Below are 27,300 nucleotides of genomic sequence, written 5' to 3'. Positions count from 1 at the left end.
CGGGTTGAACTTTTTAAATAACATTTTCGAAATCTTTTTTTTCCCTTTTCTTAAACAGGAACAACAACAAGTGGAGCAGGAGCAATATCTTATAGCTGATAGCAGCCCCTGCCACTCCCAGGTAAGAAGGACATAACCAATGAGTAATAAAGATTTATTTAGTAATAATGTCCGTGGGTTGAACTTATCAAATAACATTTACAAAATCTTTTTTTTCCTTTTCTTAAACAGGAACAACAACAAGTAGAGCAGGAGCAAGATCTTATAGCTGATAGCAGCCCCTGCCACTCCCAGGTAAGACGGACGTAAGCAATGGGTAACAAAGATTTATTTTTTAATAATGTCTGCGGGTTGAACTTATAAAATAACATTTTCAAAATCTTTTTTTTCCCTTTTCTTAAACAGGAACAACAACAAGTGGAGCAGGAACAAGATCTTATAGCTGATAGCAGCCCCTGCCACTCCCAGGTAAGAAGGACATTACCAATGAGTAACAAAGATTTATTGTATAATAATGTCTGCTGGTTGAACTTATAAAATAACATTTTCTCTGTTAATTAGGAAACCGTCGAAAGACTTGAAGAGCCCCAATGTGACACCTATGAGGTAACCAACAATGAATTGTTCAGTGGCCCCAATGTATTTAAAAGAACATAGTTACATGCTTCATAAATAATCTCTATCCCAATAACAATATTTACTGAAATTTATTACCAGCATAGGTGCTAAGTTGCCTATTCCAACCAATCACCATCTGTTATAAAAACTAGAAATGAAAATTTACAGGTTGTGTTGACTTTTACTGGCAATTCCCTGATAACATTATTCCTTATAGGCCTTTTACTATTATAATTATTACCAAAGTCTTTTTTGATAAGCAAGGGTTACTAGGTTGGATATTTAGTCTGGCTCTTTCTAGTGGGGCACCCTCCACAATTTTCAGCCATTTTTTTTAAACATGAGCTCTGTTAGCTTGATGCTTTCCCATTACAACATCATCATATTCCCAGAGGAGAGTGCTGAACTAACAGCCTGTTTTACCGTTGCTCTTAACCAGGGTAATCTGTTGGCTCTTTCAATGTCATCTGCCAAGTAACTACCGAATAATTACAAATAAAACACCAATCCCTAAATATTACAGCTACATTTTTTGCGCTTCTTCTTTAAAATGCTGTGTTGATTTGATAACTTGACTTTTATCTCTTAACCAGGAACCATCAGAAACCCCTGACGATACCAACTGCCAGGAAAAACAAAAGCAAGAGCTGGATCTGGGCATGAACAACTGCCAGGTAAGAATAGGAGAGGAAGAGTAGGGGCAAATAAAAATCAACCTATATTTTATGCAAGATTGCATTTTAGCTTCTTTAAATGAGACCTGATACATTTCCCAACACCTTTTTCATCTAATTTCTTAACTAGTCTCCAAAACCACCTGACGCTTACATTTGTCAGGTAAACAAAAAATCATCTGGTCTCAATAGAACAAAAATGGACTTTCCATTTAAGCACTCCAGGGTTCAGTTCATATAATAAAAATGTTCCAGCTAAAATGATAATTTTAGCACTTCCCAAAAACAATTGATCTGAGAAAACCTTTTTTGTCTTCCCCAGGAGAATCAGCTTGAAGTAAAGTTCCCGGTAAGCAGCTTTTAAACTGTATTTTGGAACACTAAACAACGCAAAAGCACAGCAAATGGTTTGACTTAAATATTCCAGCCCTCAGCCTTCTCCCCTAATACACCAGTTCCCAGCTCCCCTACACCTCCTGTTCTTCTCACATATTGGAAAGGTTGCACTATATCAATTCAGTTTTGTATTTATCATGTTTTTAATACAATGTTATGTTTTAGACGCCCAGGACATATCTGCAAATCCTGGAGCCAACAGGACAGGACAGCTACGGGATGAATTATACCGTAAGATATTTTATGGCTTAACTTGTGTCATGGTTTTGGGTAATTCTGTTGATTCTGCCGATTGGTTGTTCCCTCTAGAGTTTTTGTCCCTTCTGTGTTTTCCTTGTGCTTCTGAATCTGCCAATAAACCTTCCCATATCCACCCAGTATGTGTGTTTGCTTTCCCTAATGTTCCGACACAGTAATGATCAGAGATTCATTGGCTACTTTTGTTGCAGGGTTGGCACCGTAAAGAACAACTGGATGTGTCCGTGACCATCGTAAAGGACATAGAGGTAATGAGTCTTGATAATAATAATTATTAGATACAAATAAACTTTTTTTATACCTGATTTTTAGTAGAAGGAGAACTTGTTTGAAAAATATATGGGATTTAAGAAATAAGAACAGAGAGAGGCAAACATATTGTGCAATTCTCATGTAGGGATATTACAAAACTGTCATTTTTCAGAACTACAAGTTAGGCTGGGGTTTTTGAAATTGTAATTGTATCCATTGTACTGACTTTGCTTCTTTTGTTTGAAACTAGAAGAGAAAAGACATCCTTCAAGAAGTGGAAGTCCTTGAACTTATCAGAGGCCACGAAAATGTCATTGGCTACTATGGGGCTTATTACCAACGTGCCTCTGTAAAGAAGCCCCACTATGAAGGACTGTGGGTAAGGAAGTGTTTATTCAGGTTACAATTTATGCACCAACATGCCAATCAACAGCTCTAATACAAGCAAACATTTTGGATGCAAATATTATTCAGTTTGGTAAGAAAGAGTCACGGTGCATGTGGATCACTTTGTTCTCAGTTGCACCTGATATTGTAGTTACACCCAGAATGCTTGTGTAGGTCTATTTCTGACTCACATCCACACAGCCTTTCCCCAGACTTCCTAATATAATTATAGACCACACAAATTTATGTGTCAAACTTTCTTTTCTAGATTTCTATGGAGCGTTGGAATGGTGTAGCGGTGGAAGATCTAATCTACACCAGTGAGCAGTACTCCTTGCATGAAAGCTGGATAGCGTACATCTGCAAGGAGGTATTAAAGGTATGTCTCATGTGATCCTCCTTGGCACTTTTCTGGCTAAATCTAGTTCAATTAAGAGCAGAAAAAATATTAATATATTTGCTTTATTCATTTCCCAGGGCCTGTGTCATCTAGAAAACAAAAAGGTCATCCATCACGACCTGCGGCCCCAGAACATTATCCTGACAACATCGGCAGATGTAAAGATCAGTAAGTGATGCTTAGAATCTGAAAAAAAGGGATTTATCCATGTTTTTTATTGGATACATTTATAAATGAATATTACAATTCCTGCTTTCGTCATACAATTTCAGGTGATTTCAGCTCTGCCACCATCGGGGAAATGAGTGACAGTACGTCTGGGCGGATTCCATACCTGGCGCCAGAAGTACTGGCCAATTTTGGCAAGAAGACCATATGGTATAACTCTAAGGTATTGTGATATCTTCTCTCTCACTTTATATATAATGTATGGAGCTTACACGGGGTGCACTGCATGGACTTTTTCACTCACTTCACATGCCCCTCTCATAACAGTGAATCCAAAGCTGTAAAGTGGTTTCTGTGACATGAGAGGGAGAAGCGAAGAGAGAAATTCTCAAATCTGAGTGCAGTGCACAGGAGTATTAGAAACCAACTCCACTTGACTCTTTATGGGGTTTTCCAGCTCAGCCTGGGGTCATTCTTTAGTAACATCACTTTACTCCTTCAAATGTTTTATATTAGTACAAAGGTCAGGTTTTGTATTGTACAGTGAAACCTTCATTTCACACCCTTTGATTTTATTTCCCACATTTTACACATTTTTGTGTGCGGCCCCACTTTTATATGATGTATAATGAATGTCCCTGATTTTCCACTTTCCTGGATTTTACACCATTTTTTCTAGCCCCCGTAATACATAAAATGGGAGATCTACTGTATTTTGTTACTGTGCATTCCAAATAGATAGAAAAAGGATTTAAATGATCCACAACTAGAATATTTTATATGCCTTGTGTATTTTCTTATCTAATTGTTGCCTTTTTCTTATGTTTTAATACCTAGGCTGACATATGGTCCTTGGGAATATCAGCACTTCAAATGGCGGAAGGCTATTACCGTAAGTAAACCCCAGTGGGACTGTACGTTAGTACATAAAGAACAATTTGTAGAAAAGTTAGAGGGCATTTACTGTATGTGTCATGCTGTAACACTGAATATTATTAAATATTAAAAACTAAGGGCAGAATTACACAAATTTTAATTTTCCAGTCTGTCAATCCGTTATTTTTTCAGTGTGCTGGCAATCGAGAAAGTAAAACAAACTGTAGTAAATTTGAGTTTTTACAAAATTAGAAAATTAGTTTGAATTTGAGTAAATTGCCCTCCAACTGTTGTGATTGTCAGTCATTATGTTCTTATGTTGTATTCTCTTACATCCTAGCATTCAGCAGATTTCCCCAGCAAAAACTCATGAAACGCATCATGCATGGACCTGCGCCAGTATTATTGTGGGACAAATGGTGAGTCATTTCAACTGAAACAGGAAAAGAGGGAGAGGTAGAGAGGGTGGGGAAATAAAGGGGAGATGATGGGGAAATGAAAAGGTAATGAGGGGAGAGGGTGGGAATGTTAAATGTGGGGAAACAAGCAAGGGATTAGCTTTGGTGAGGGGGATATTAAGGTATTCAGGGCACATGGTTGTTTATTTAACATAAACAATTTTAATTTTGGCTTCCGTTCCTTTTTTCCAGGAGCGACAACTTCCATTCATTCATCGGCCATTGCCTCCAGAAAGATCCAGCTTGGAGGCCGTCTGCTGGAAAGCTCTTATCACACCCCTTCATTTGTAAGATCTTTAATGAAAGGGGTGTGAAGAGCAATATCAAATGGCACCTGCAGTGAGAAGTAAGGGAACTGCTCATTCTCATTACAATTGACTCGATGTACAGACCATATCCACCTACTGCTCTTATTCTTACTGTAGTCTCCGGCTTTACTACATATATTATAATTCTATAACTAATGCCGCCCATTATATAAGGCTGAGATTGTATTAGGGCAGAGGTCACTGATCTAGGCCACATCTATAGAGAAATGTTATTATTAGTTGTAGTAGTTGACCTTTAAATCAGCAGCAATGGGATATAAATAATAGTAAATACACATAGAAAGAGAATTGCAGAATTCTTATACAGACAACCCTTCTCCATGGCTAACACTGAGTGTTCTCTCCTTAGGACTGAAGCACTGAAGTTCCAGAACATCATAGCAGCCATCGGGGGAGGGACGGGGGCACAACTGCAGGGCCCTTATGTCATCTTTGGGCCCCGCAGACTTGGGGCATGTTTACTAACATTGGAGATAGATAACTGGAGAGATTTCTGGAGATGTTGCCCGTGACAACCAATGTTAAACATGCCCCTTGGTCCCGATGGCGGCTAATTGACAACAGCGGCTGATTGACATCAATATGATCTTGTACATAATAAAAAACAATAAACATCTTAAAATATCATTGACCTCTATTGTATGTTTTTAATAGGGAGACATCCCTAATAACCTCCAATCCCACTGTTGGCTCATATCCATGTTCCTTTAAATGACTTGTTAGGGAATTGGGCATAGCCCACATCTACCTCAACAAAATCCCATAAACAGTCTTTCTGTGCTGGTTTTATTCATCCTGTTCCTGCTGGTAATTCCCATGTTCTCTTCATTTTATCTTGGTAGTCTTCCATTAATATCTATTCTTGCAGCAAGCAAATAGTGGCTAATACCATTATTAATGCTACAAGCACTGGTGCAGTGTGCCAGGCTAAATGTCTGCAATGTTAGAATCCTTCTAGAGCTCTATAAGAGATGTTTAGTGATGGGCGAACTTCTCCCGTTTCGCTTCGCCAAAAAAATTGTGAATTCACGTTTCTGTGGCCTTAGATAAAAATTCCTAATTTAAATAGATGCCCTTGTTCTTGTCATATGAATGTCTTTTAGGGGATTGCCTATTATTGTACCCTGAGAGGATGTAATATTTGAGACTGGGGGGTTCTTTAAAAGTGGTTTATTAAAAGGTTAATACATCCCCTTGTTTAATATGAGTGTAATTAATCCGGCTTGTATTGAAATACTATTTTGCTTATTCTTAAATCACACAAATATCTGTGATATTTGTTATTTCTTCAGCTAAAAAGGGCAAATGGGAGAACTAAAGTTACCCCATGTTTGATGCTTGCGAGGTAGATAATTAGATTATTATACAATTCCATCCATGCACCCTTTGTCATGACTGTTTGGTTAGCAAGCGTATATTATAAGATAGTAAATTAGTTTAAAAAAAGACACACGTTCATCAAGTTCAACCTTAAACTTTTTTGTACCTGTCTAACTGTCAGTTGATCCAGAGGAAGGCAAAACACCCATCTGAAGCCTCTCCAATTTGCCTCAGAGGGGGAAAAAATTTCCATGGGACCAGTCCCTGGATCAACTTGTACTATGAGCTATCTCCCATAACCCTGTATTCCCTCACTTGCTAAACACTATCCCATATGGATCCCATACCAGTAATTTAGAGCTTTCTGGATAGCAGATTCCAGATAAGGCTTTATATATAAATATACTGCACTTAATTGTACCACAATGTCCACTGTTTGTCACTAAAGTTGTCATTTATAGTAATAACAGTAGCACAGTTGAAAGGGACATGTCTAACCACTTTGATATAGTTGTGGCAAGTGCCACTCTCTCCAGCCGGCCTCTTTTGTTGAATTGGGAGCAAATATGGCAATTGATGCTGTACAGCCGTAACTTCAGGGTTCCCATATTTGGTTGCAGGAGGTGCAGCAGACCTGCGACAAAAGAATCACGGGTGAATGTCAGTTTAATATGAAGCAGCAGAAGCACTCAGAGCATGGCTGCGGTGATTCCTGAATTGTGCGGAAAACTCGGAATTGTGGATAAAAACATCTTGATTTGAGTCTCAAAATGTAATTTGGCTCGTTGTGTTCATAAATGGCTCTTTATGATACAGCGCCAGGCTGTTATTGTAGATAACCAGGTGTACTCCTGCCTCTAGAGCTGGAGGCACCATTATCATTTTTAAAAACCCAGAAAGTTTTATTTCAATCTTATAACAATACAAAAACTACAATTGCAATCACACAACCAGCCATATTTAAAGCAATGATCATCAGTTTGCTTCTTATTTTACCTTTTGCCTATAGTGTTGCTTATGCTTCTTCCAAAAATAGCACTTTTTTTTAAAGGGGTGATTCACCTTTAAATTACCTTTTAGGGAGGTATTTACTAAAATCCAAATTTATTAGATTATTCTATTAAAAAAACCTCAAGAAAACTCCCATGCCTGATTTTACCTTATTTTTTAATAACTCAAATTCATCGAATTGGGAAAAATCTAGTGAAAATCAAACTCATCCAGTTTTTTTTCTGACTTTTTTCCCAAATCACATTTTTCAGATTATCAGGCGAAACCCAGCACAACAACAATATCTTCACATATAAGAGGGGGATGGTGGTTAGCACAGCTTTTCCAAATGGTATGCATCCAATTCCTTAATAGTTGCTCTGTGCTGCAACTACAACAATATCTTCACGTTTGGATAGGTGCCTCTCCAATAGACTTATACAGGATCTCAATAGGTCTGAGAAGGTGGATTTTCTGATTCAGACTTTTTGCAGCATCGGAGAAAAATAAATAAAAAAAATTTGAGTTTTTGCCCTAAAAAGCCCAACCAGATAAATAAAAGGTTTAGTAAATAACCCCTTTAGGGGCAAATTCACTAACCTCTGAAAATTAGCCAGCGACGGCTTCGCTCACAGCGCAACACTTAGCCAGGCATAGATTCGCCAGGACAATCCTAATTCACTAAAATCCGAAGTTGCTTCCAGGGTGCCGAACGCTGGTGAAGTTGCGCTAGTGTTGCCTAATTTGCATACGGTGGGAAGTTAAAGTTGAATGGACGTATATGTTGCAGCAAATACGTTACACTACACAAGTCCAGGGAACCTTAATAAAATAAAATAGAGTTGTTATATTGCCCTACACATGAGCCCAGTGTATAGTTTATGTGTCACATGTTAGGAAATGTAGGGGGGAAGCTGATTACCCAAAAAAAAATTAGACTATTTTGCAGCCTATCACCTTAAAAAAAGGAGAAGACGTCAGCGTTTTTTGGGACTTAGAAAAATTTTCAACTATTTTTTGAGGAAGTCCTATCTACTCTATTGCATTTTGCCTGGTCTGAGGTGGTGAAGCCAAGTGTGGCGCTAGAGGTAACGTTCAGTAAAATCCACGTCTTAGTGAATTTGCGTAGTTACGTCCATTCGCCAGAGCACAAAAAAACCTCTCGAGGTCCTGTATAAGTCAATGGGGAAGGTCTCAGTGTCTGCGCTGATGTCTGTACTGCTATCCGATGAGGTTGTGGTTTCTGCGCAAATAAACATAGTTTTTTTTGGCAAAACTCCGAAAAATTCTGAGTTTTCAGGGAAAGCTCAGAGGTTTGTCCGACCCTATTTTTTAGGGATTTTTTCTTCCTAAATAAGGTCCATTCAGGCAATCGGAAACAAGATTCAAATATTTTTTATGGTGTAATTAAAGTTCATTTTGCTTGACATGTGATAAAATAGGATTTGGATTATGTTTTTTGGGTGACGGGTCCCTTTAAAAGGAAAGTCCAGCACAAGGAGCTGGAAGAAATTTCTATTATTGTTCCCAATCATTCCAACAGCTAAGGGGCCAGAAACACAAAAAAGTGAAGAACGGTTGCTTCTAAACAGTGCAAACAGTGAAATGTTATTCTTTGGAACAATTGTCAGTTATACCCCTTTATAATGAACTCTTCCTTGTCTGTAAATCTGAGCCATAAGGCAAGAATAAGGACATCTTTAGACTGTTATGGATTACTATAATATAGAAATGCTTGTGTATTTTGGGCTATAGTATAAAATAAAAGATGTTTCTGCTTTAATAAGGACAATAAGACTTAAGCACTGTTCTATAGAAAACAAGAGAATTTTATAGAGCTGTTAGCATAGCAACCTGTCGAGAACTCATTGCTGAATTTTAAGAGGTATTGAAAGAAACTCAAATCCTTATGTGACTCAATTAACCACAATCTAAGGGCTCTTACTCACTGGCGTTCTGACCTGCGCTCCCCTGCGTTCCGTTTTTTGGCGTTCAGCCGCAGGGGAGGGCAGGAATAGACGCATGTCATTATTTCAAATGGGGCTGTACTCACTCAGGCGCGTGTAGGCGCCGAACGCAGGTTGAGACGCAACATGCTGCATTTTTCCTGCGTTCAGCACCTACACGCGCCTGAGTGAGTACAGCCCCATTTGAAATAATGACATGTGTCTATTCCTGCGCTCCCCTGCGGCTGAATGCCCTTATGTTGCTCAGTTCTCTCCTGTAACAAGCCCTCTCACCTTCAGATCTGTCTCTAATTTGAGAAGACCTAAAGTATTCTTAGTATTAGGTAATTTTCTCTTTAAAAATGCCATTTAACAATTCTAGTTTTTTTTTATCAAGCTCCGAGCATCCGAATCTTGAAAAATAAAAAAAGAACGACGAACTTTTCAAGATTTATTAAAGTTTGATGATCTAAAAACTCTGAACTGAAACCTCGGCATCTAAAAACTCCAGAGGTCCTGTATAATCAATGGGGAAGGTCTCAGTGTCTGCGCTGATGTCTGTACTGATATCCGATGAGTTTGTGGTTACTGCGAAAACAATCAGAGTTTTCGTGCAAAGCTCCGAAGTTTGCCCAACCCTATTTTTTCGGGCTTTCTTCTTCATAAATAATGTCCATTCAGGCAATCGGAGTTGCTCGGATTTCTAACTTAGAAATACTGAGATCAATTTTTACAATTTTAATTGATTTAATAAATTACATTTTTTAATTTATTTAAAGGAGTGATTCAACTTTAACTTTTAGTTAATTATGAAATGGGTAAATCTAAGCAACTTTTCAATAGGCTTTCTTTTTTTAATAGACTTTTTAGTTATTTGCCTTTTTCTTTTGACTATTTCCAGCTTTCAAATGGGGGTCACTGACCCCATCAAAAAAACAAATGCTCTGAAAGGCTACAAATGTATTGTTATTGCCCTTTTTTATTACTAGTCTTTCTATTCAGACCCTCTTTTATTTATACAATTTCTTATTCAAATCAGCGCATGGTTGCTACGGTAATTTCACCCTAGCAACCAAATTGCTGACATTGCAAATCGGAGAACTGCTAAATAAAAAGCTAAATAACTCAAAAACCACAAATAACAAAAAATGAAAACTAATTGCAAATTGTCTCAGAATATCACTCTACATCATGCTAAAATTAATTTAAAGGTGAACAACCTCTTTAATAAAGTTAAGATAAAACATTAATTGCAGCATTACTGCTGTAGATTTAAATCTATAAATATATGGAACGTCTAATGGGGTACAGGAGAGACAATGGTTTCTTAGACCTATTAGTTAAGAAGGAATAGCTCTCACTTGCCAAGAAAGAAGAAACCTGGCATACTAGAGAAGCAACCTAAGGTGACCATGTAATATCTATTCTTCCCTAGAACATTGTGTCATATTGATAATGATGATGACATCTTGTCAGTCTCCAGCTGGCATATACTGGGCATTCTACTAAATGGCCTGTACAGACTAATTTAACCATCCTTGTTCTCTTACATCTCAGCTTCAGCATGTGCCGTTGATTTCCAGTTCGCCTCTGAATAAGCATGATTGGTGAAACGCGTCAGGCATGATGACATCACCTAGCACTTGGGAAGGAACTCATGGAAGAGAGGAGCACAGACATTTAATCTTTATCTTCACCACTAGAGGATCCAAAGTATTGAGCTTCTCATTGAAGATTGAGTATCTCGGGTGGAAAGAGATACCCAAGAGGGGAACCTGTGAGTACCCATCTAACTAAGCTTAATGGATTTAGGGTTTGGTCGACTTGATCTAATATTTTTTTTAAACCGTGCAGTCTCCTGGGACTATTGGGAATCATTTAATGTTAATACAAAAGGGGGGTTGTGGGAGCACCCGCATTGCTAAGTAAAAATATATATAAGTATAAGGGAAGTGCTGCTGGCATATCCAAATGGGTCAGTGCACAATCCCTGGGCCCCTGTCTAAGTAATTCAGTAGATATGCAAATGCATGTGTTAACAAAGACAGGGGTTTTTAGTTACAAAGTTATGATCATAAAGTTGAAAAGCCACCATACCACCTCAAGGTAAACCCGATATGGCGGTCCCTAACTTGTTAACCTACCAGTCATAGTATTGAGGATCCTGTGTCTCTCTGCATAATAGCATTAATATAGTAAAAAGTAAAAGTCTGCTGAACCTTGGTTTCTGTCTGAGGGCTAAATCCTCCCCCGCTGCTGAATTGCAGCTTTTAAGAGAGAGTGATTGCCCAAACCAACGGCCATTTTTAAAAAAAATTTACAAATATGGTGCAGTTAAAAGCATAGGGCCACTTTTAATTAATAGGGGTGGGTATGGGGGGTGCTACAAGCCACAAGAAGCTTAGCCAAAGCTACAGGCTGTAAGAGGAAATACACAAGGGGGGTTGTGGGAGCACCCGCATTGCTAAGTATAAATATATAGAAGTATAAGGGAAGTGCTACTGGCATAACCAAATGGGTCAGTGCACATTCCCTGGGCCCCTGGGCAGACTTTTACTTTTTACTATACTAATGCTATTATGCAGAGAGACACAGGATCCTCAATACTATGACTGGTAAATTAACAAGTTAGGGACCGCCATATGGGGTTTACCTTGACGTGGTATGGTGGCTTTTCAACTTTATGATCATAACTTTGTAACTAAAAACCCATCTTTGTTAACACATGCATTTGCATATCTACTGAATTACTTAGACAGGGGCCCAGGGAATGTGCACTGACCCATTTGGATATGCCAGTAGCACTTCCCTTATACTTCTATATATTTTTACTTAGCAATGCGGGTGCTCCCACAACCCCCCTTTTGTATTTAATCATTTAATGTTCTCACACATATATGGTTTATCAATGAGGCACTAAATAAATGTATGGAATCCATTATCCAGAAACCCATTATCTAGAAAGCTCTGAATTACGGGAAGGTCATCTCCCATAGACTTTATTTTAATAAATTAAACCAATTTTTGTTAAAAAAATATGCAAATATTTGGGGATCCAAATAGGCCCCATCACTTAACAACAAAAACACAACAGAACGTCTTCACTTTTCCCTTAATTTGCTTTCGATTTGATTTTGAACTTGACTGAGATTGGTATATAAACCAACTTTCAATGTTTTAGCATAAATTCAAATAAAAAGGTGCAAAAGGTTTCATCTCCAGTGCTGTGGCTAGGGTAACCACAAAATTATATATTGTGTCGTTTTAATGAATGAATGACTAATTAATTAGTTAATTTGCTAAATAAATAAATAAAAAGTGCATTGTATTTAGAGTCTATATTGCAATGGGTATTGGAAGACTATACAGTAGGGATGGGTGAATTTTTTCATCTTGTTTCGCCGAAAAAATGACGCCCATAGACTTGTATGGCGTCTGCCATCAAAATAAAAAGAAGCGCGTCTAAAAAAATTTGCCGCGGAACAAAATTTATTTGAAGCCCATAGATTTTAATGGGTGTTGGCAACACATTTTTGGCGAAATGAAAAGGGTCAAATTCGCCCATCCCTACTATACAGCAATATACTAGGGATGCACTGAATCCACTATTTTGAATTCGGCTGAACCCCCGAATCCATCACAAAACATTTGGCCAAATACTGAACCGAATCCAAATCCTAATTTCCATATGCAAATTAGGGGTAGGAAGATGAAAACATTTTTTACTTCCTTGTTTTGTGACAAAAAGTCTTGTGATTCACCAGGTCCTGGCGGCTTCCCTGCAGCATGGGATAAGCTCCAAATTGCTAAACACTGACACAAAGGTGTTTGCCAAGATCCTAGCTACAAGAATGCAAAATCTGCTGGTTCCCCCGGATCAATCCGACTTCATCCCTAGTAAATCGACAACTACCAATTTGAGGAGAGTCCACACACACCTACAAGACATGACATGACAATCCAGGGTCCAGAGTACTGGTTTCCCTTGATACAACAAAAGCCTTCGACTCTGTGGAGTGGCCATACTTATGGGAGGTCATGAAAAGATTTGGGATTGGCCCCGGATTTGCCAGCTGGGTTAAACTTCTCTACCAGAAGCCAACAGCCAGAATTAAGATCAATGGTTCAGTATCAGATGCCTTCCCACTAGCCAGAGGAACACGGCAGGGTTGCCCCATATCTCCCCTCCTCTTTGCTCTGGCCATTGAGCCTGTAGCCATTCTCATATGACAGTCCAATCAAGTACTCGGCCTAAGACGGGTCCGCTATGCAGACAATCTCCTGCTATTCCTAGCCATATGATTCCCTTAAAGCTACACTCAATTCTGGAATAGTTTAGTGTCTATTCAGGCCTCACAATTGATACAACTAAGGTCAGTTTTGTTGCCGATCGACCCAATCCCGGCCCCCTCTCCGGAAATGAGTGAGATAACATGGGTCACAAGCTTTAAATACTTAGGTATAATGATTAACCTCCAGATCTCACGTTAAATGGCCGATAATCTGGAGCCCCTCCAACAACAGCTCAAATTGGCCCTTTCTACATGGACCTCTTTGCCGATCACACCATGGGGGAGAAGAAATCTCTACAAAATGATCTTCTTTCCAAAGCTGCTTTACTGACTACACAATTCACTGGTTTGGGCTCCCCAAAAATTCTTCGCCCAGGTCACTATCATACTTGCGTCCTTTTTGTGGGCCAATAAAGCTCCCCGTTTGTCCTGGAAAAGCTTGACAGCATCAGTAGAACACGGTGGTACTGGCACTTCCACATCTATACCTATACTTCCTAGCTGGCCAGCTCTATCATATCCACACCTGGTTTCACCTAAAGGATGAGAACCCGGGCTTGGTCCTATTGGCGACCCTGGTGGCTCATGGGCAGGAATTCAGAATCTTCCTTATAGATGTCTTTCAGACTATACTAGGCTGCCACCCACCATTGCAACCCCCTTTAAGGCATGGAAAGCCGCATGTAAGGTACTGGATTGCCATCCCCCAATCCTCTCCCCCTTTCTGACACTTTGGATGAACAGCAACCTCACTCACCTCAGGGACTTACAATATTTTGGCTACTAGCCTCATCGGGGCATTAGGACACTGGGGGAGCTCTTGGTGAACACCCAGTTTCATACTCTCACCCAACTTAAAGACAGATCTGGGCACCAGGATATTCAGCTGTATAGGTACTTGCAGCTCCGGCAGTGCAGAATTCTGCTGGAGCAGCACTATTGACTGATGCATTAAAAAAACAAAAACATGTTTTCCCATGACAGTATCCCTTTAATTAAAGAAAATGATTCTAGCAGTAGAGAAAAGAGTGACAAAATCACAGCATGGTGCGGGGGTTATTAATGTTACCATTTATTCACATTTAAAGGGCTACACACTAGTGGTACAAACTGTGCTCTGTGCCCTGTGTTGGATTACAGTTCAGAGTAAAGTGCGCAGTACTGTTTAGGGGGTTATTTATCAAAGTCTCAATTTATCTCAATATTTTCTGGGAAGAAACAAAGATATCCACATGGGTTTTTTGGGTTTATTTATTAATAAACTTTCCCGAAAATTTTGTTTGTGGGAAAAAATCGTGAAAATCAGATTTTTTCTTCCAATTTTCAAGATTTTTTCGGATTTTTCACCTGAAAACTCACAATTTTGAAAAAAAACCAGCGCACATTAAAAAAATCATTGGGACTTCTTCAATTGACTTATATGCTACCTCAACAGTTTTAGGATGCTGGATTTGCAGATTCGGACTTTTCCGATCCTTGAGGTTTAATAAATTCACAAACAATCGTGATTTTTTTTAAAAGTCCGATTTTATAAAAAAAATCTGATTCATGATTTTTGCATTTGGAGTTTAGTAAATAACCCCCTAAGCGTAGGGGGGGAGCCCTGTATTAAATACCAGCAAATTGGATGATTCAGCGACTTTGAATGAAGAATGGCACAAATCGGAATTACTAATCAGTAATTATGGGCGGATATATTCTTCAGGTGCAAATTTGCAGCAAATTTTCACATTTCACCACCGGCAAAAAAAAAATCGTTAGGTTACCGTGAAAATTCGCTGGCGAAAATTCACCAGCATCAAAATTCCGACCCCGGGAATTAACGGACACCCATTGACTTTAATGCGTGTCAAATGACGCCGGCATCAGAACTGTTGCCGGCGTCAATTTTGACACCCGCCAATCGACGCCAACATCAAAATATGCATTTCAACTATTTTCCCCCCCGTTTTGCGAATTTTCCTAGAAATTCCCAATTTTGTGATGAATCAAAACAAGACAAATTTGCCCATCACTACTAATCAGCCCTGTTTACTCTGTGTTCTGTATATTGTGAGTTATTCCTGCCCATTGTGAGTTGGTCCAGCAGCCCACTGAATGTTTTTTGTACCATGAGTGAGACAGTAAATAGAAAATAGATGGAGCTGTCTTAAAGTGGGATAATCTGACAATTTGCAATTGGTTTTTATTTTATATTATATGTGTTTTTTTAAGTAATTTAGCTTTCTATTCAGCAGCTCTTCAGTTTGCAATTTCATCAGTCTGGTTGCTAGAGTCCAAATTCCCTTAGCAACTATGCATTGATGTTAATAAGAGACTGGAATATGAATAGGAGAGGCCGGACTGAAAGGTGAGTAATAAAAAGTAGCAACAACAATATATTTGTAGCCTTACAGAGCATTTGTTTTCTAGATGGGGTCTAGAAAACTGGAATGAGTCATACAAAAAAGTCAAATCATTCAAAAACTGTAAAAAAAGAAAAAGAAAAAATGAAGACCAATTGAAAAGTTGCTTAGAATTAGCCATTCTATAACATACCAAAAGTTAATTTAAAGGTGAACCACCCCTTTAAGCAGATGCTCCTGGCACATACATATATTTTTTCTTTTAGAAACCAAAACAGATGTGTGTGTACTCCCTCAGAATATTTACACATATGTACGGGCAAATACTATACACTGCTGCTTGTATGTATTATAAAATTCTGGGACAGAATTTTCCCCATATAATAATTTTACCTTATCCAAGCTGTCAAACTGCCAGTATAAAGAGGCAGCTGCCAGTTTAGCATCCCATTATCTACAATATAATCTCCGTTTCTATCCCACATACTGCACATCATTGCTTTATGGCTTTAATTCTAAAGTGTCATTTCCCCAGTTCAATTGTATGAAAAAAATGTAACTGCATTTTGATTTTGAAGGGGGGGATGTTGTACTTGATTCTACATCAATAATATGTTATGTTGTATTATAATGACAACAATGCTGGGGTTATTTACTAAACTCTGAATGCAAAAATCACGTAAAATTCATGATTTTTTTAAAATAAAATCGGACTTTTGAAAAATCTAAAAGTTTTTGGAATTTATTAAACCCCAAGGATGGAAAAGTCTGAATCAGAAAATCCGGCATCTCAGACCTGTGGAGGTTGCATATAAGTCAATGGGAGAAGCACCAATGATTTTTTGATGTGCGCTGGGTTTCGTGTAATACCCCAAAGTTTTCGGAGCTTTCGGGCAAAAATCTGAGTTTTCGGGTGAAAAATCTGAAGAAATCGTGAAAATCAGATGAAAAATCCAGAAAAAAAAACGTAATTTAATAATTTAAACCTAATAAAATCGAATTTTTTTTCCTGCAAAGCAAATTTTTGGGAAAATTTAATAAATAAGCGTGAAAAACCGGAGTGGATTTGATTGGAGTTTGAGGCAGAAAATATTGAGACTTTGATAAATAACCCCCTTCATGTACTCAAATTATATACATAGAATGACAGCACAGTCCCTATGCTAAATGTAGACTTTTGGATACTAAAACAATGAGCAAAGATTGTTTCTAACTTAGTGAATGTCAGGTACAAGCCAACACAGATATGGGACCTGTTATCCAGAATGCTTGAGACTTGGGGTATTCCGGATAACGGATCTTTCTGTAGATCTTCATACCTTAAGTCTACTAGAATATCATGTAAATATTAAATAAACCCAATAGGCTGGTTTTGCTTCCAGTAAGGATTAATTATATCTTAGTTGGGATCAAGTAGAAGTAACTTTTTTATTATTACACAGAAAAAGCAAATTGATTTTAAAAATGTGGGATTATTGGATAAAATGGAGTCTATGGGAGATGGTCTTTCTGTAATTTGGAGCTTTCTGGATAATGGGTTTCTGGATAAGGGATACCATACCTGTAATGCGTTCCCTACACTCATATACATTACATACAATAATGGGGCAGACTCTGTGATATATTACTTGTACCATTCCTTGTATGAATAATTATACATGCTGTAATGATATCATTCCCCATATTGAGAATGGATAATGAATAAACACACTCTCATCTTGCCAACAAAACCCATTGCATTTTACTCTTCAATTTATTTGAAATTAACTGAACCCAGCAACCGTTATGTAACTTGCTCATATAACTGTCCTGCCTTGGGCTGCAAGTATGATGTCATAATGCTCTGAATCTCACAACTGTGTAAACAAACATTTGCATAATGTCATTGTGATGTCATAATGGACAAAGTCAAGGTGTCCAGCTGTAGCCCTGAGATTTCTCATTCTTGATCAGGCGACTGAGGTGAGCAGAACTCTGTGTATTTGGGAGGAAAACTTTATCAAAAATAATTCTTTTATACTGGTACTTAGTGGTCTTACAGACGGCTAATGGTGTCATGAATATTTTAGAAAGTATGACTTTATAGATCATTTTATTTTGAACTGTATTCAGAACCTGGGTTTTGTTTTTTACTGAAGGGATCCCTCTGTAATTTGGATCTCCGTGCCTTAAATCTACTAAAAAGTAAATGAAACATTAATTAAACCCAATAGAATTGTTTTTCCTCAAATAAGGATGAATGATATCTTAGTTGGGATCAAATAAAAGGTATTGTTTTCTCATTATAAAGAAAAAAGAATCATTATCAAGAAATTGAATTCTTGGATTAAAATGGAGTCTATGGGAGTGGCCATCAAATAATTTGGAGATTTATTATGTAAAAGTGTTTTGGGTAACGAATCCTTTACCTGTATATGTATATTAGGGATGCACAGAATCCACTATTTTGGATTCTGCCGAACCCCCGAAACCCTGTGAAAGATTCGGGCGAATACTGAACCATAATTTGTATGTGCAAATCAGTGAGGTGGAGGGAGAAAGAGAAAATTGTTTTACCTCCTTGTTTTGTGATGAAAAGTCACATGCTTTTAAGGATTAGGATTTTGTGCTCTTTCCTTGATTTTTTCAATAAATCTTGACTTTTATTAGAAACTATTCCCTTTAAGTGTGGTACTAGTAAAGGATCTGTTATCCAGAATCCCGTTATCCAGAATTCTCTGATTTACCAAAAGGTCAAATAATAATTATCCAAATAATGCAATTATTAAATAATAATTTCCTTTTTCTGTGTAATAATAAAACAGCAGCTTGTACTTGATCCCAACTAAGATATAATTAATCCTTATTGGAGGCAAAACCAGCCTATTGGCTTTATTTAATGTTTACATGATTTTCTAGTAGACTTGAAGGTCCAAATTAAAGAAAGATCCATTATCCGGAAACCCTTAGGTCCCGAGCATTCTGGATAACAGGTCCCCTAGCTGTACTATGTTACTTTGTACCTATATATTTATATATACACGTATAGGGATTATACAGCACAAAGAACACTGTATTGGGATTACTAAAGTCTTTCTTTTTATCTCCATAGAGAGAATTTCCGAGTTTCAAAGAATTTTCTGCGATCCAAAGAACTTTCTGCGATTTAAAGATTTCTGAGATTCAAAGATTTTTTCGGCGAATCAAAGACTTCTGCGAATCAAAGAATTTTCCGCGTTTCAAAGACTTTTCGGCGATTCAAAGAATTTTCATCAATCCAAAGAACTTTCATCGATCCAAACAGTTTTGAGTGATTCCCACCAACATGTGGAAGGCTATTCGTAAATGCTTCTGTTTCCGCAAGGTAAGGACGTCATTTTATCTACTGTAACATGACATATTTCATTTAGTGAATAACTTCATGGAAGCAGAAACTTGTCCTCAGACTCTGTTACTGGATCATCTCTGAACTTTGTTCTGTTTGTGACCCACTGACAGTTGCTGATAGTGAACATGATGAGACAGATTGCTCACAGCTCACACTCACTGGGCCTCAATATATCTGTGTATTGTGCTACAGTCAATAGTGCTGTTTCCATTCATATATGTTATATGATTCCGCTCTAGTATAGGGAATACACTGCATTCTACTTGTTTTTATACCCAATTCTTAATGATGTCATTAAATACCCAATACACATTTCTGACCCAAAAACCAAATCCTTATTTTCATATTTAGATTGCTAATATGTCCTGACTTTAAGGGGCAGATTTATCAAGGGTTGAATTTATGTAAACTCCCATGAACTCAAAATTAAAGTTAAAAACAATTGAAAACTTTCCAAAAAATTTAATTTATGCAATTTGGGTGAAAAGGATCTACCTGCAGACTCAAATCAAACTCAATTCGAGTTTTTTTCTTTGAAAAAAGGTGGCAAACAACTTAATTCCAGGACATCCCCCATAAGATAAAACAGTAATTCGGCAGATTTATGGTGGTGAATAGTTGAATTTGAATTCTTAAAGAGCCACTACATGATTGTTTCAAAATTCAAATTAAATTTCTTTTTTTAAAAACTAGAATCGAATTTTAACTAATCCCTGCTCGAATTTCACTTAAAATAACAGAAAAATTTGAATTCAAAGTTAGAATTTGTAAATTCTTTGACCCTTGATAAATCTACCCCTTAGGGTTCGGATTAGGTTTCACCAAGTCCAAAAAATTAACTTAAGTTTGATCGATAATGTGTTTTTTTAACTTTTAAAAGAATAATGCTAAGGATGCACCAAATCCACTATTTTGGATTTGGCTGAACCCCCGAACCGTTTGCAAAAGATTCGGCCAAATACCAAATCTGAATCCTGCAAATTAGGGGTGGGAAGGGGGAAACATTTTTACTTCCTTGTTTTGTGACATACGTCACGCAATTTCCTTCCCACCCCTAATCTGCATATGCAAATGAGGATTCGGATTTGGTTCAGCCAGTAGAAATATTCGGACAAATCCGAATCTTGTTGAAGGCCAAATTCTGGATTTGGTGTATCCCTAATAATGCAATATATACACACACATTTATATATATATAGAGAGAGAGAGAGAGAGAGTCAGGTGTTTTATAGTTGGATTTATATCATTTATTTAATTATAGTTTTCCTATCTGCTAATTGCATTTTTGTGATAAAACCTTTTTTTATGTCTTCCTTAGAAGAAAAAAGATAAGACCATCAGAAAATCTGTTGTGGTAAGTGTTGAAGAACTGGGCAACAAACATATGTGACACCATTTTCCTAACTATTCAAACCCTGTTTATTTCCTTGCCTATAGATTTATACCTTGATGAAGCTGCACCATATACATGTTCAGTTCATACTGGTCCAAAAAAAAAACCCACTGATAAACTGGATTTCACCAGTTTATTCACATTTGACCACATCCCCCATTTATTTCTCATTAGATTAATCATCATTAGTCCATGACTTGATAACCTCGGGCACCTTCCTTACTTGTAAAGCCATTTAATAGTGACATTCAGCTACAGGATAATCCATTACCAGATCCATAGATGACACATTTCATGATGTCTTGGACCTTAGTAAAACACTTTTCTTCCTTGATCAAAGGGATAACCCCTTGGTCTTTGCATTATTATTATTATCAGAATAAATCCCTGTTCTGACCCTGCATTTATTTACTCACATTAGTTATAACTAATCAAAATCATATGTTTCCAAAATTAACCATACTCATTAAGTGATAACTAACAGTGAATGATAGGCCGTTAATTGAATAAAATAACACCACCTTTTTATCATTTAACCAGGAGGAACCCAACGAAATAATCTGCCTGGTAAGTAGTAAAGGAGTTGGTATCAAACAGTCTTTATGTTTTAGCTCCCCTTAAATGTTGTGTTGGTTTATTATAATTATTATCATTACCACAATTCTTTTTACTGAGGTAATGGTTGTTATATTAGTCTGGGCCCCCTCCCAGCTAAATCCCAAGCCTTTTCTAGAGGGCCCAGTTCCACAAGTTTGTAGCCATATTTTTAACATGAGCGTCGTTAGCTCAGTGCTCCCCATTGGAACATATTTCCAGAGGAGACCACTGATCTAACAGTCTCTTATATCATTGCTCTTCACCTGGATAATCTGGTGATACTCATGGAATATGTTAGGAAAGCAGTTTATTGAGCAAGATGGTTACTATTTATGGAAACATTAACTATAACTATAATCCATTAAGCTAAAATGTGTGATATAAAGATGATTTACATCCACATATGGATCTGTACATATAGCAGTTATAGCCCTGATCTATTTTCCTCTCTTAACCAGGTACAACCTGTTGATTCTGGAAATACTATCTGCCAAAAAGTACTGAATAAATCAAAACACCAATCCCTAAATATTACATAATTATTTGCACTTCTTCTCCAAAAAGCTGATTTGATAACTTCACTTTTATCTTTTAACCAGGTACCATCAGAAAAACCAGAGCAGAAACTGGAGCTGCCTGAAACCATCTGCCAGGTAAGCACATCAGAAAGAGTGTCGTGGAGAATAAAAAATCACCCTATATTTTTTGCAGTGTTAGCTTCTTTATAACACCAATAATACAATGTTTTTTTTCTTTCCTTCTCTTAACCAGGAGACTCCAGAAACTCCTGATATCAACATCGATCAGGTAAGAAGAAATGCTATGGTTGTAATATATAAAAAATATTTTGAGGAAATATTTTGTTACAGTATTGAGCTGGGAAATCTTTTTTAAAAATCGTTTTTTTTGTCTTAAACAGGAGGAACAACAAGTGGAGCAGGAACAAGATCTGATAGCTGATAGCAGCCCCTGCCACTCCCAGGTAAGAAGGACATAACCAATGGGTAAAAAAGATTTACTTTGTAATAATGTCCACGGGTTGAACTTATAAAATAACATTTTAAAACCTTTTCTTTTTCAGGAAGAACAACAAGTGGAAGAACAACAAGTGGAAGAACAACAAGTGGAGCAGGAGGAAGATCTTATAGCTGATAGCAGCCCCTGCCACTCCCAGGTAAGATGGACATAACCAATTAGTAACAAAAATTTATTTTGTAATAATGTCCGCGGGTTGAACTTGTAAATTAACATTTTCAAAACCTTTTTTTTTTCAGGAAGAACAAGTGGAAGAACAACAAGTGGAGCAGGAACAAGATCTTATAGCTGATAGCAGCCCCTGCCACTCCCAGGTAAAAATGACATAACCAATGGGTAACAAAAATTTATTTTGTAATAAAGTCCGTGGGTTGAACTTATAAAATAACATTTTCAAAATCTTTTTTTTCCCTTTTCTTAAACAGGAAGAACAACAAGTGGAGCAGGAACAAGATCTGATAGCTGATAGCAGCCCCTGCCACTCCCAGGTAAGAAGGACATAACCAATGAGTAACAAAGATTTATTTTGTAATAATGTCCGCGGGTTGAACTTGTAAATTAACATTATCAAAACCTTTTTTTCAGGAACAACAACAAGTGGAAGAACAGGAGCAAGATCTTATAGCTGATATCAGCCCCTGCCACTCCCTGGTAAGAAGGACATAACCAATGAGTAACAAAGATTTATTTTGTAATAATGTCCGCGGATTGAACTTATAAAATAACATTTTCTCTGTTAATTAGGAAACCGTCGAAAGACTTGAAGAGCCCCAATGTGACACCTATGAGGTAACCAACAATGAATTGTTCAGTGGCCCCAATGTATTTAAAAGAACATAGTTACATGCTTCATAAATAATCTCTATCCCAATAACAATATTTACAGAAATTTATTACCAGCATAGGTGCTAAATTGCCTATTCCAACCAATCACCATCTGTTATAAAAACTAGAAATGAAAATTTACAGGTTGTGTTGACTTTTACTGGCAATGCCCTAATAACATTGTTCCTTATAGGCCTCTTACTATTATTATAATCATTACCAAAGTCTTTTTTGATAAGCAAGGGTTACTAGGTTGGATATTTAGTCTGGCTCTTTCTAGTGGGGCACCCTCCACAATTTTCAGCCATTTTTTTTAAACATGAGCTCTGTTAGCTTGATGCTTTCCCATTACAACATCATCATATTCCCAGAGGAGAGTGCTGAACTAACAGCCTGTTTTACCGTTGCTCTTAACCAGGGTAATCTGTTGGCTCTTTCAATGTCATCTGCCAAGTAACTACCGAATAATTACAAATAAAACACCAATCCCTAAATATTACATATACATTTTTTGCGCTTCTTCTTTAAAATGCTGTTGAGTTGATTTGATAACTTGACTTTTATCTCTTAACCAGGAACCATCAGAAACCCCTGACGATACCAACTGCCAGGAAAAACAAAAGCAAGAGCTGGATCTGGGCATGAACAACTGCCAGGTAAGAATAGGAGAGGAAGAGTAGGGGCAAATAAAAATCAACCTATATTTTATGCAAGATTGCATTTTAGCTTCTTTAAATGAGACCTGATACATTTCACAACACCTTTTTCGTCTCATTTCTTAACTAGTCTCCAAAACCACCTGACACTAACATTTGTCAGGTAAACAAAAAATCATCTGGTCTCAATAGAACAAAAATGGACTTTCCATTTAAGCACTCCAGGGTTCAGTTCATATAATAAAAATGTTCCCGCTAAAATTGTAATTTTAGCACTTCCCAAAAACAATTGATCTGAGAAAACCTTTTTTGTCTTCCCCAGGAGAATCAGCTTGAAGTAAAGTTCCCGGTAAGCAGCTTTTAAACTGTATTTTGGAACACTAAACAACGCAAAAGCACAGCAAATGGTTTGACTTAAATATTCCAGCCCTCAGCCTTCTCCCCTAATACACCAGTTCCCAGCTCCCCTACACCTCCTGTTCTTCTCACATATTGGAAAGGTTGCACTATATTAATTCAGTTTTGTATTTATCATGTTTTTAATACAATGTTGTGTTTTAGACGCCCAGGACATATCTGCAAATCCTGGAGCCAACAGGACAGGACAGCTACGGGATGAATTATACCGTAAGATATTTTATGGCTTAACTTGTGTCATAGTTTTGTGTAATTCTGTTGATTCTGCCGATTGGTTGTTCCCTCTAGAGTTTTTGTCCCTTCTGTGTTTTCCTTGTGCTTCTGAATCTGCCAATAAACCTTCCCATATCCACCCAGTATGTGTGTTTGCTTTCCCTAATGTTCCGACACAGTAATGATCAGAGATTCATTGGCTACTTTTGTTGCAGGGTTGGCACCGTAAAGAACAACTGGATGTGTCCGTGACCATCGTAAAGGACATAGAGGTAATGAGTCTTGATAATAATAATTATTAGATACAAATAAACTTTTTTTATACCTGATTTTTAGTAGAAGGAGAACTTGTATGGAAAAATGTATGGGATTTAAGAAATAAGAAGAGAGAGAGGCAAACATATTGTGCAATTCTCATGTAGGGATATTACAAAACTAACATTTTTCAGAACTACAAGTTAGGCTGGGGTATTTGTAATTGTATCCATTGTACTGACTTTGCTTCTTTTGTTTGAAACTAGAAGAGAAAAGACATCCTTCAAGAAGTGGAAGTCCTTGAACTTATCAGAGGCCACGAAAATGTCATTGGCTACTATGGGGCTTATTACCAACGTGCCTCTGTAAAGAAGCCCCACTATGAAGGACTGTGGGTAAGGAAGTGTTTATTCAGGTTACAATTTATGCACCAACATGCCAATCAACAGCTCTAATACAAGCAAACATTATAGATGCAAATATTATTCAGTTTGGTAAGAAAGAGTCACGGTGCATGTGGATCACTTTGTTCTCAGTTGCACCTGATATTGTAGTTACACCCAGAATGCTTGTGTAGGTCTATTTCTGACTCACATCCACACAGCCTTTCCCCAGACTTCCTAATATAATTGTAGACCACATAAATTTATGTGTCAAATGTTCTTTGATTGTTTTCTAGATTTCTATGGAGCGTTGGAATGGTGTAGCGGTGGAAGATCTAATCTACACCAGTGAGCAGTACTCCTTGCATGAAAGCTGGATAGCGTACATCTGCAAGGAGGTATTAAAGGTATGTCTCATGTGATCCTCCTTGGCACTTTTCTGGCTAAATCTAGTTCAATTAAGAGCAGAAAAATATTAATATATTTGCTTTATTCATTTCCCAGGGCCTGTGTCATCTGGAAAACAAAAAGGTCATCCATCACGACCTGCGGCCCCAGAACATTATCCTGACAACATCGGCAGATGTAAAGATCAGTAAGTGATGCTTAGAATCCGAAAAAAACGGATTTATCCATGTTTTTTATTGGATACATTTATAAATGAATATTACAATTCCTGCTTTTGTCATACAATTTCAGGTGATTTCAGCTCCGCCACCATCGGGGAAATGAGTCACAGTACGTCTGGGCGGATTCCATACCTGGCGCCAGAAGTACTGGCCAATTTTGGCAAGAAGACCATATGGTATAACTCTAAGGTATTGTGATATCTTCTCTCTCACTTTATATATAATGTATGGAGCTTACACGGGGTGCACTGCATGGACTTTTTCACTCACTTCACATGCCCCTCTCATAACAGTGAATCCAAAGCTGTAAAGTGGTTTCTGTGACATGAGAGGGAGAAGCGAAGAGAGAAATTCTCAAATCTGAGTGCAGTGCACAGGAGTATTAGAAACCAACTCCACTTGACTCTTTATGGGGTTTTCCAGCTCAGCCTGGGGTCATTCTTTAGTGACATCACTTTACTCCTTCAAATGTTGTATATTAGTACAAAGGTCAGGTTTTGTATTGTACAGTGAAACCTTAATTTCACACCCTTTGATTTTATTTCCCACATTTTACACATTTTTGTGTGTGGCCCCACTTTTATATGATGTATAATGAATTCCCCTGATTTTCCACTTTCCTGGATTTTACACCATTTTTTTCTAATCCCCTGTAATACATAAAATGGGAGTTCTACTGTATTTTGTTACTGTGCATTCCAATAGAAAAAGTATTTTGAATGATCCACCACTAGAATATTTTATATGCCCTGTGTATTTTCTTATCTAATTTTTGCCTTTTTCTTATGTTTTAATACCTAGGCTGACATATGGTCCTTGGGAATATCAGCACTTCAAATGGCGGAAGGCTATTATCGTAAGTTAACGCCAGTGGGACTGTACGTTAGTACATAAAGAACTGTTTGTAGAAAAGTTAGAGGGCATTTACTGTATGTGTCATGCTGTAACACTGAATATTATTAAATATTAAAAACGATTTGGCTGAATTACACAAATTAGAATTTTCCAGTCTGTGAATCCATTATTTTTTCAGTGTGCTGGCAATTGAGAAAGTAAAACAAACTTTAGTAAATTTGAGTTTTTACAAAATTAGAAAAGGTTTGAATTTGAGTAAATCGCCCTCCAACTGTTGTGATTGTCAGTCATTATGTTCTTATGTTGTATTCTCTTACATCCTAGCATTCAGCAGATTTCCCCAGCAAAAACTCATGAAACGCATCATGCACGGACCTGCGCCAGTATTATTGTGGGACAAATGGTGAGTCATTTCAACTGAAACAGGAAAAGAGGGAGAGGTAGAGAGGGTGGGGAAATAAAGGGGAGATGATGGGGAAATGAAAAGGTAATGAGGGGAGGGGGTGGGAATATTAAATGTGGGGAAACAAGCAAGGGATTAGCTTTGGTGAGGGGTATATTAAGGTATTCAGGGCACATGGTTGTTTATTTAACATAAACAATTTTAATTTTGGCTTCTGTTTCTTTTTTCCAGGAGCGACAATTTCCATTCATTCGTCGGCCATTGCCTCCAGAAAGATCCAGCTTGGAGGCCGTCTGCTGGAAAGCTCTTATCACACCCCTTCATTTGTAAGATCTTTAATGAAAGGGGTGTGAAGAGCAATATAAAATGGCACCTGCAGTGAGAAGTAAGGGAACTGCTCATTCTCATTACAATTCACTTGATGTACAGACCATATCCACCTACTGCTCTTATTCTTACTATAGTCTCCGGCTTTACTACATATATAATAATTCTGTAAATAATGCTGCCCATTATATAAGGCTGAGATTGTATTAGGGCAGAGGTCACTGAACTAGGCCACA

The 27,300-nt window shown here is 37.5% G+C and overlaps 3 protein-coding genes across 3 annotated transcripts; all 3 read left to right on the top strand.

The window, feature by feature from the left end:
• The first annotated feature begins 505 nt into the window (after window positions 1-505).
• Window positions 506-3,063, top strand: LOC121399672 (serine/threonine-protein kinase mig-15-like). The gene is made up of 7 exons (XM_041581206.1): window positions 506-606; window positions 1,212-1,292; window positions 1,615-1,641; window positions 1,854-1,919; window positions 2,138-2,194; window positions 2,449-2,577; window positions 2,854-3,063. Exons 2-7 carry the CDS (start codon window positions 1,278-1,280, stop codon window positions 2,977-2,979), a joined length of 420 nt encoding a protein of 139 aa, XP_041437140.1. The 5' UTR covers window positions 506-606; window positions 1,212-1,277; the 3' UTR covers window positions 2,980-3,063.
• Window positions 3,064-3,278: 215 nt separating this feature from the next.
• LOC121399671 (serine/threonine-protein kinase dst3-like) lies at window positions 3,279-5,316 on the top strand. The gene is made up of 5 exons (XM_041581205.1): window positions 3,279-3,376; window positions 3,991-4,045; window positions 4,370-4,448; window positions 4,680-4,833; window positions 5,166-5,316. Exons 1-4 carry the CDS (start codon window positions 3,287-3,289, stop codon window positions 4,828-4,830), a joined length of 375 nt encoding a protein of 124 aa, XP_041437139.1. The 5' UTR covers window positions 3,279-3,286; the 3' UTR covers window positions 4,831-4,833; window positions 5,166-5,316.
• Window positions 5,317-19,013: 13,697 nt separating this feature from the next.
• LOC108708556 (serine/threonine-protein kinase mig-15) lies at window positions 19,014-26,375 on the top strand. The gene is made up of 15 exons (XM_041581306.1): window positions 19,014-19,052; window positions 20,395-20,430; window positions 21,666-21,719; window positions 21,838-21,873; window positions 22,687-22,752; window positions 22,846-22,890; window positions 23,502-23,582; window positions 23,905-23,931; window positions 24,144-24,209; window positions 24,428-24,484; window positions 24,734-24,862; window positions 25,147-25,257; window positions 25,355-25,445; window positions 25,550-25,668; window positions 26,281-26,375. The coding sequence occupies exons 1-15, from the start codon at window positions 19,014-19,016 to the stop codon at window positions 26,371-26,373; spliced, it is 1,050 nt and encodes a 349-aa protein (XP_041437240.1). The 3' UTR covers window positions 26,374-26,375.
• The last annotated feature ends 925 nt before the right edge of the window (window positions 26,376-27,300 follow it).

Source organism: Xenopus laevis, chromosome 2L (assembly GCF_017654675.1).
Source record: "Xenopus laevis strain J_2021 chromosome 2L, Xenopus_laevis_v10.1, whole genome shotgun sequence".
Lineage (NCBI taxonomy): Eukaryota > Metazoa > Chordata > Amphibia > Anura > Pipidae > Xenopus > Xenopus laevis.
Note: the sequence above shows the minus strand (reverse complement) of the source record. Positions and strands in the feature narration are given on the sequence as shown.

What these genes read in the sequence shown, in the direction of transcription:
- LOC121399672 (XM_041581206.1), top strand. An exon ending in GCTACGGGATGAATTATACC is followed by an intron (nt 1,920 to 2,137) that starts GTAAGATATTTT and finishes CTTTTGTTGCAG; the next exon opens with GGTTGGCACCGTAAAGAACA. An exon ending in CCATCGTAAAGGACATAGAG is followed by an intron (nt 2,195 to 2,448) that starts GTAATGAGTCTT and finishes GTTTGAAACTAG; the next exon opens with AAGAGAAAAGACATCCTTCA.
- LOC121399671 (XM_041581205.1), top strand. Translation starts at nt 3,287, where the DNA reads ATGAGTGACAGTACGTCTGGGCGGATTCCATACCTGGCGCCAGAAGTA. An exon ending in CCATATGGTATAACTCTAAG is followed by an intron (nt 3,377 to 3,990) that starts GTATTGTGATAT and finishes TTTAATACCTAG; the next exon opens with GCTGACATATGGTCCTTGGG. An exon ending in GTATTATTGTGGGACAAATG is followed by an intron (nt 4,449 to 4,679) that starts GTGAGTCATTTC and finishes CCTTTTTTCCAG; the next exon opens with GAGCGACAACTTCCATTCAT.
- LOC108708556 (XM_041581306.1), top strand. Translation starts at nt 19,014, where the DNA reads ATGTGGAAGGCTATTCGTAAATGCTTCTGTTTCCGCAAG. An exon ending in TCAGCCCCTGCCACTCCCTG is followed by an intron (nt 22,753 to 22,845) that starts GTAAGAAGGACA and finishes TCTGTTAATTAG; the next exon opens with GAAACCGTCGAAAGACTTGA. An exon ending in TCTGCAAGGAGGTATTAAAG is followed by an intron (nt 25,258 to 25,354) that starts GTATGTCTCATG and finishes TTCATTTCCCAG; the next exon opens with GGCCTGTGTCATCTGGAAAA.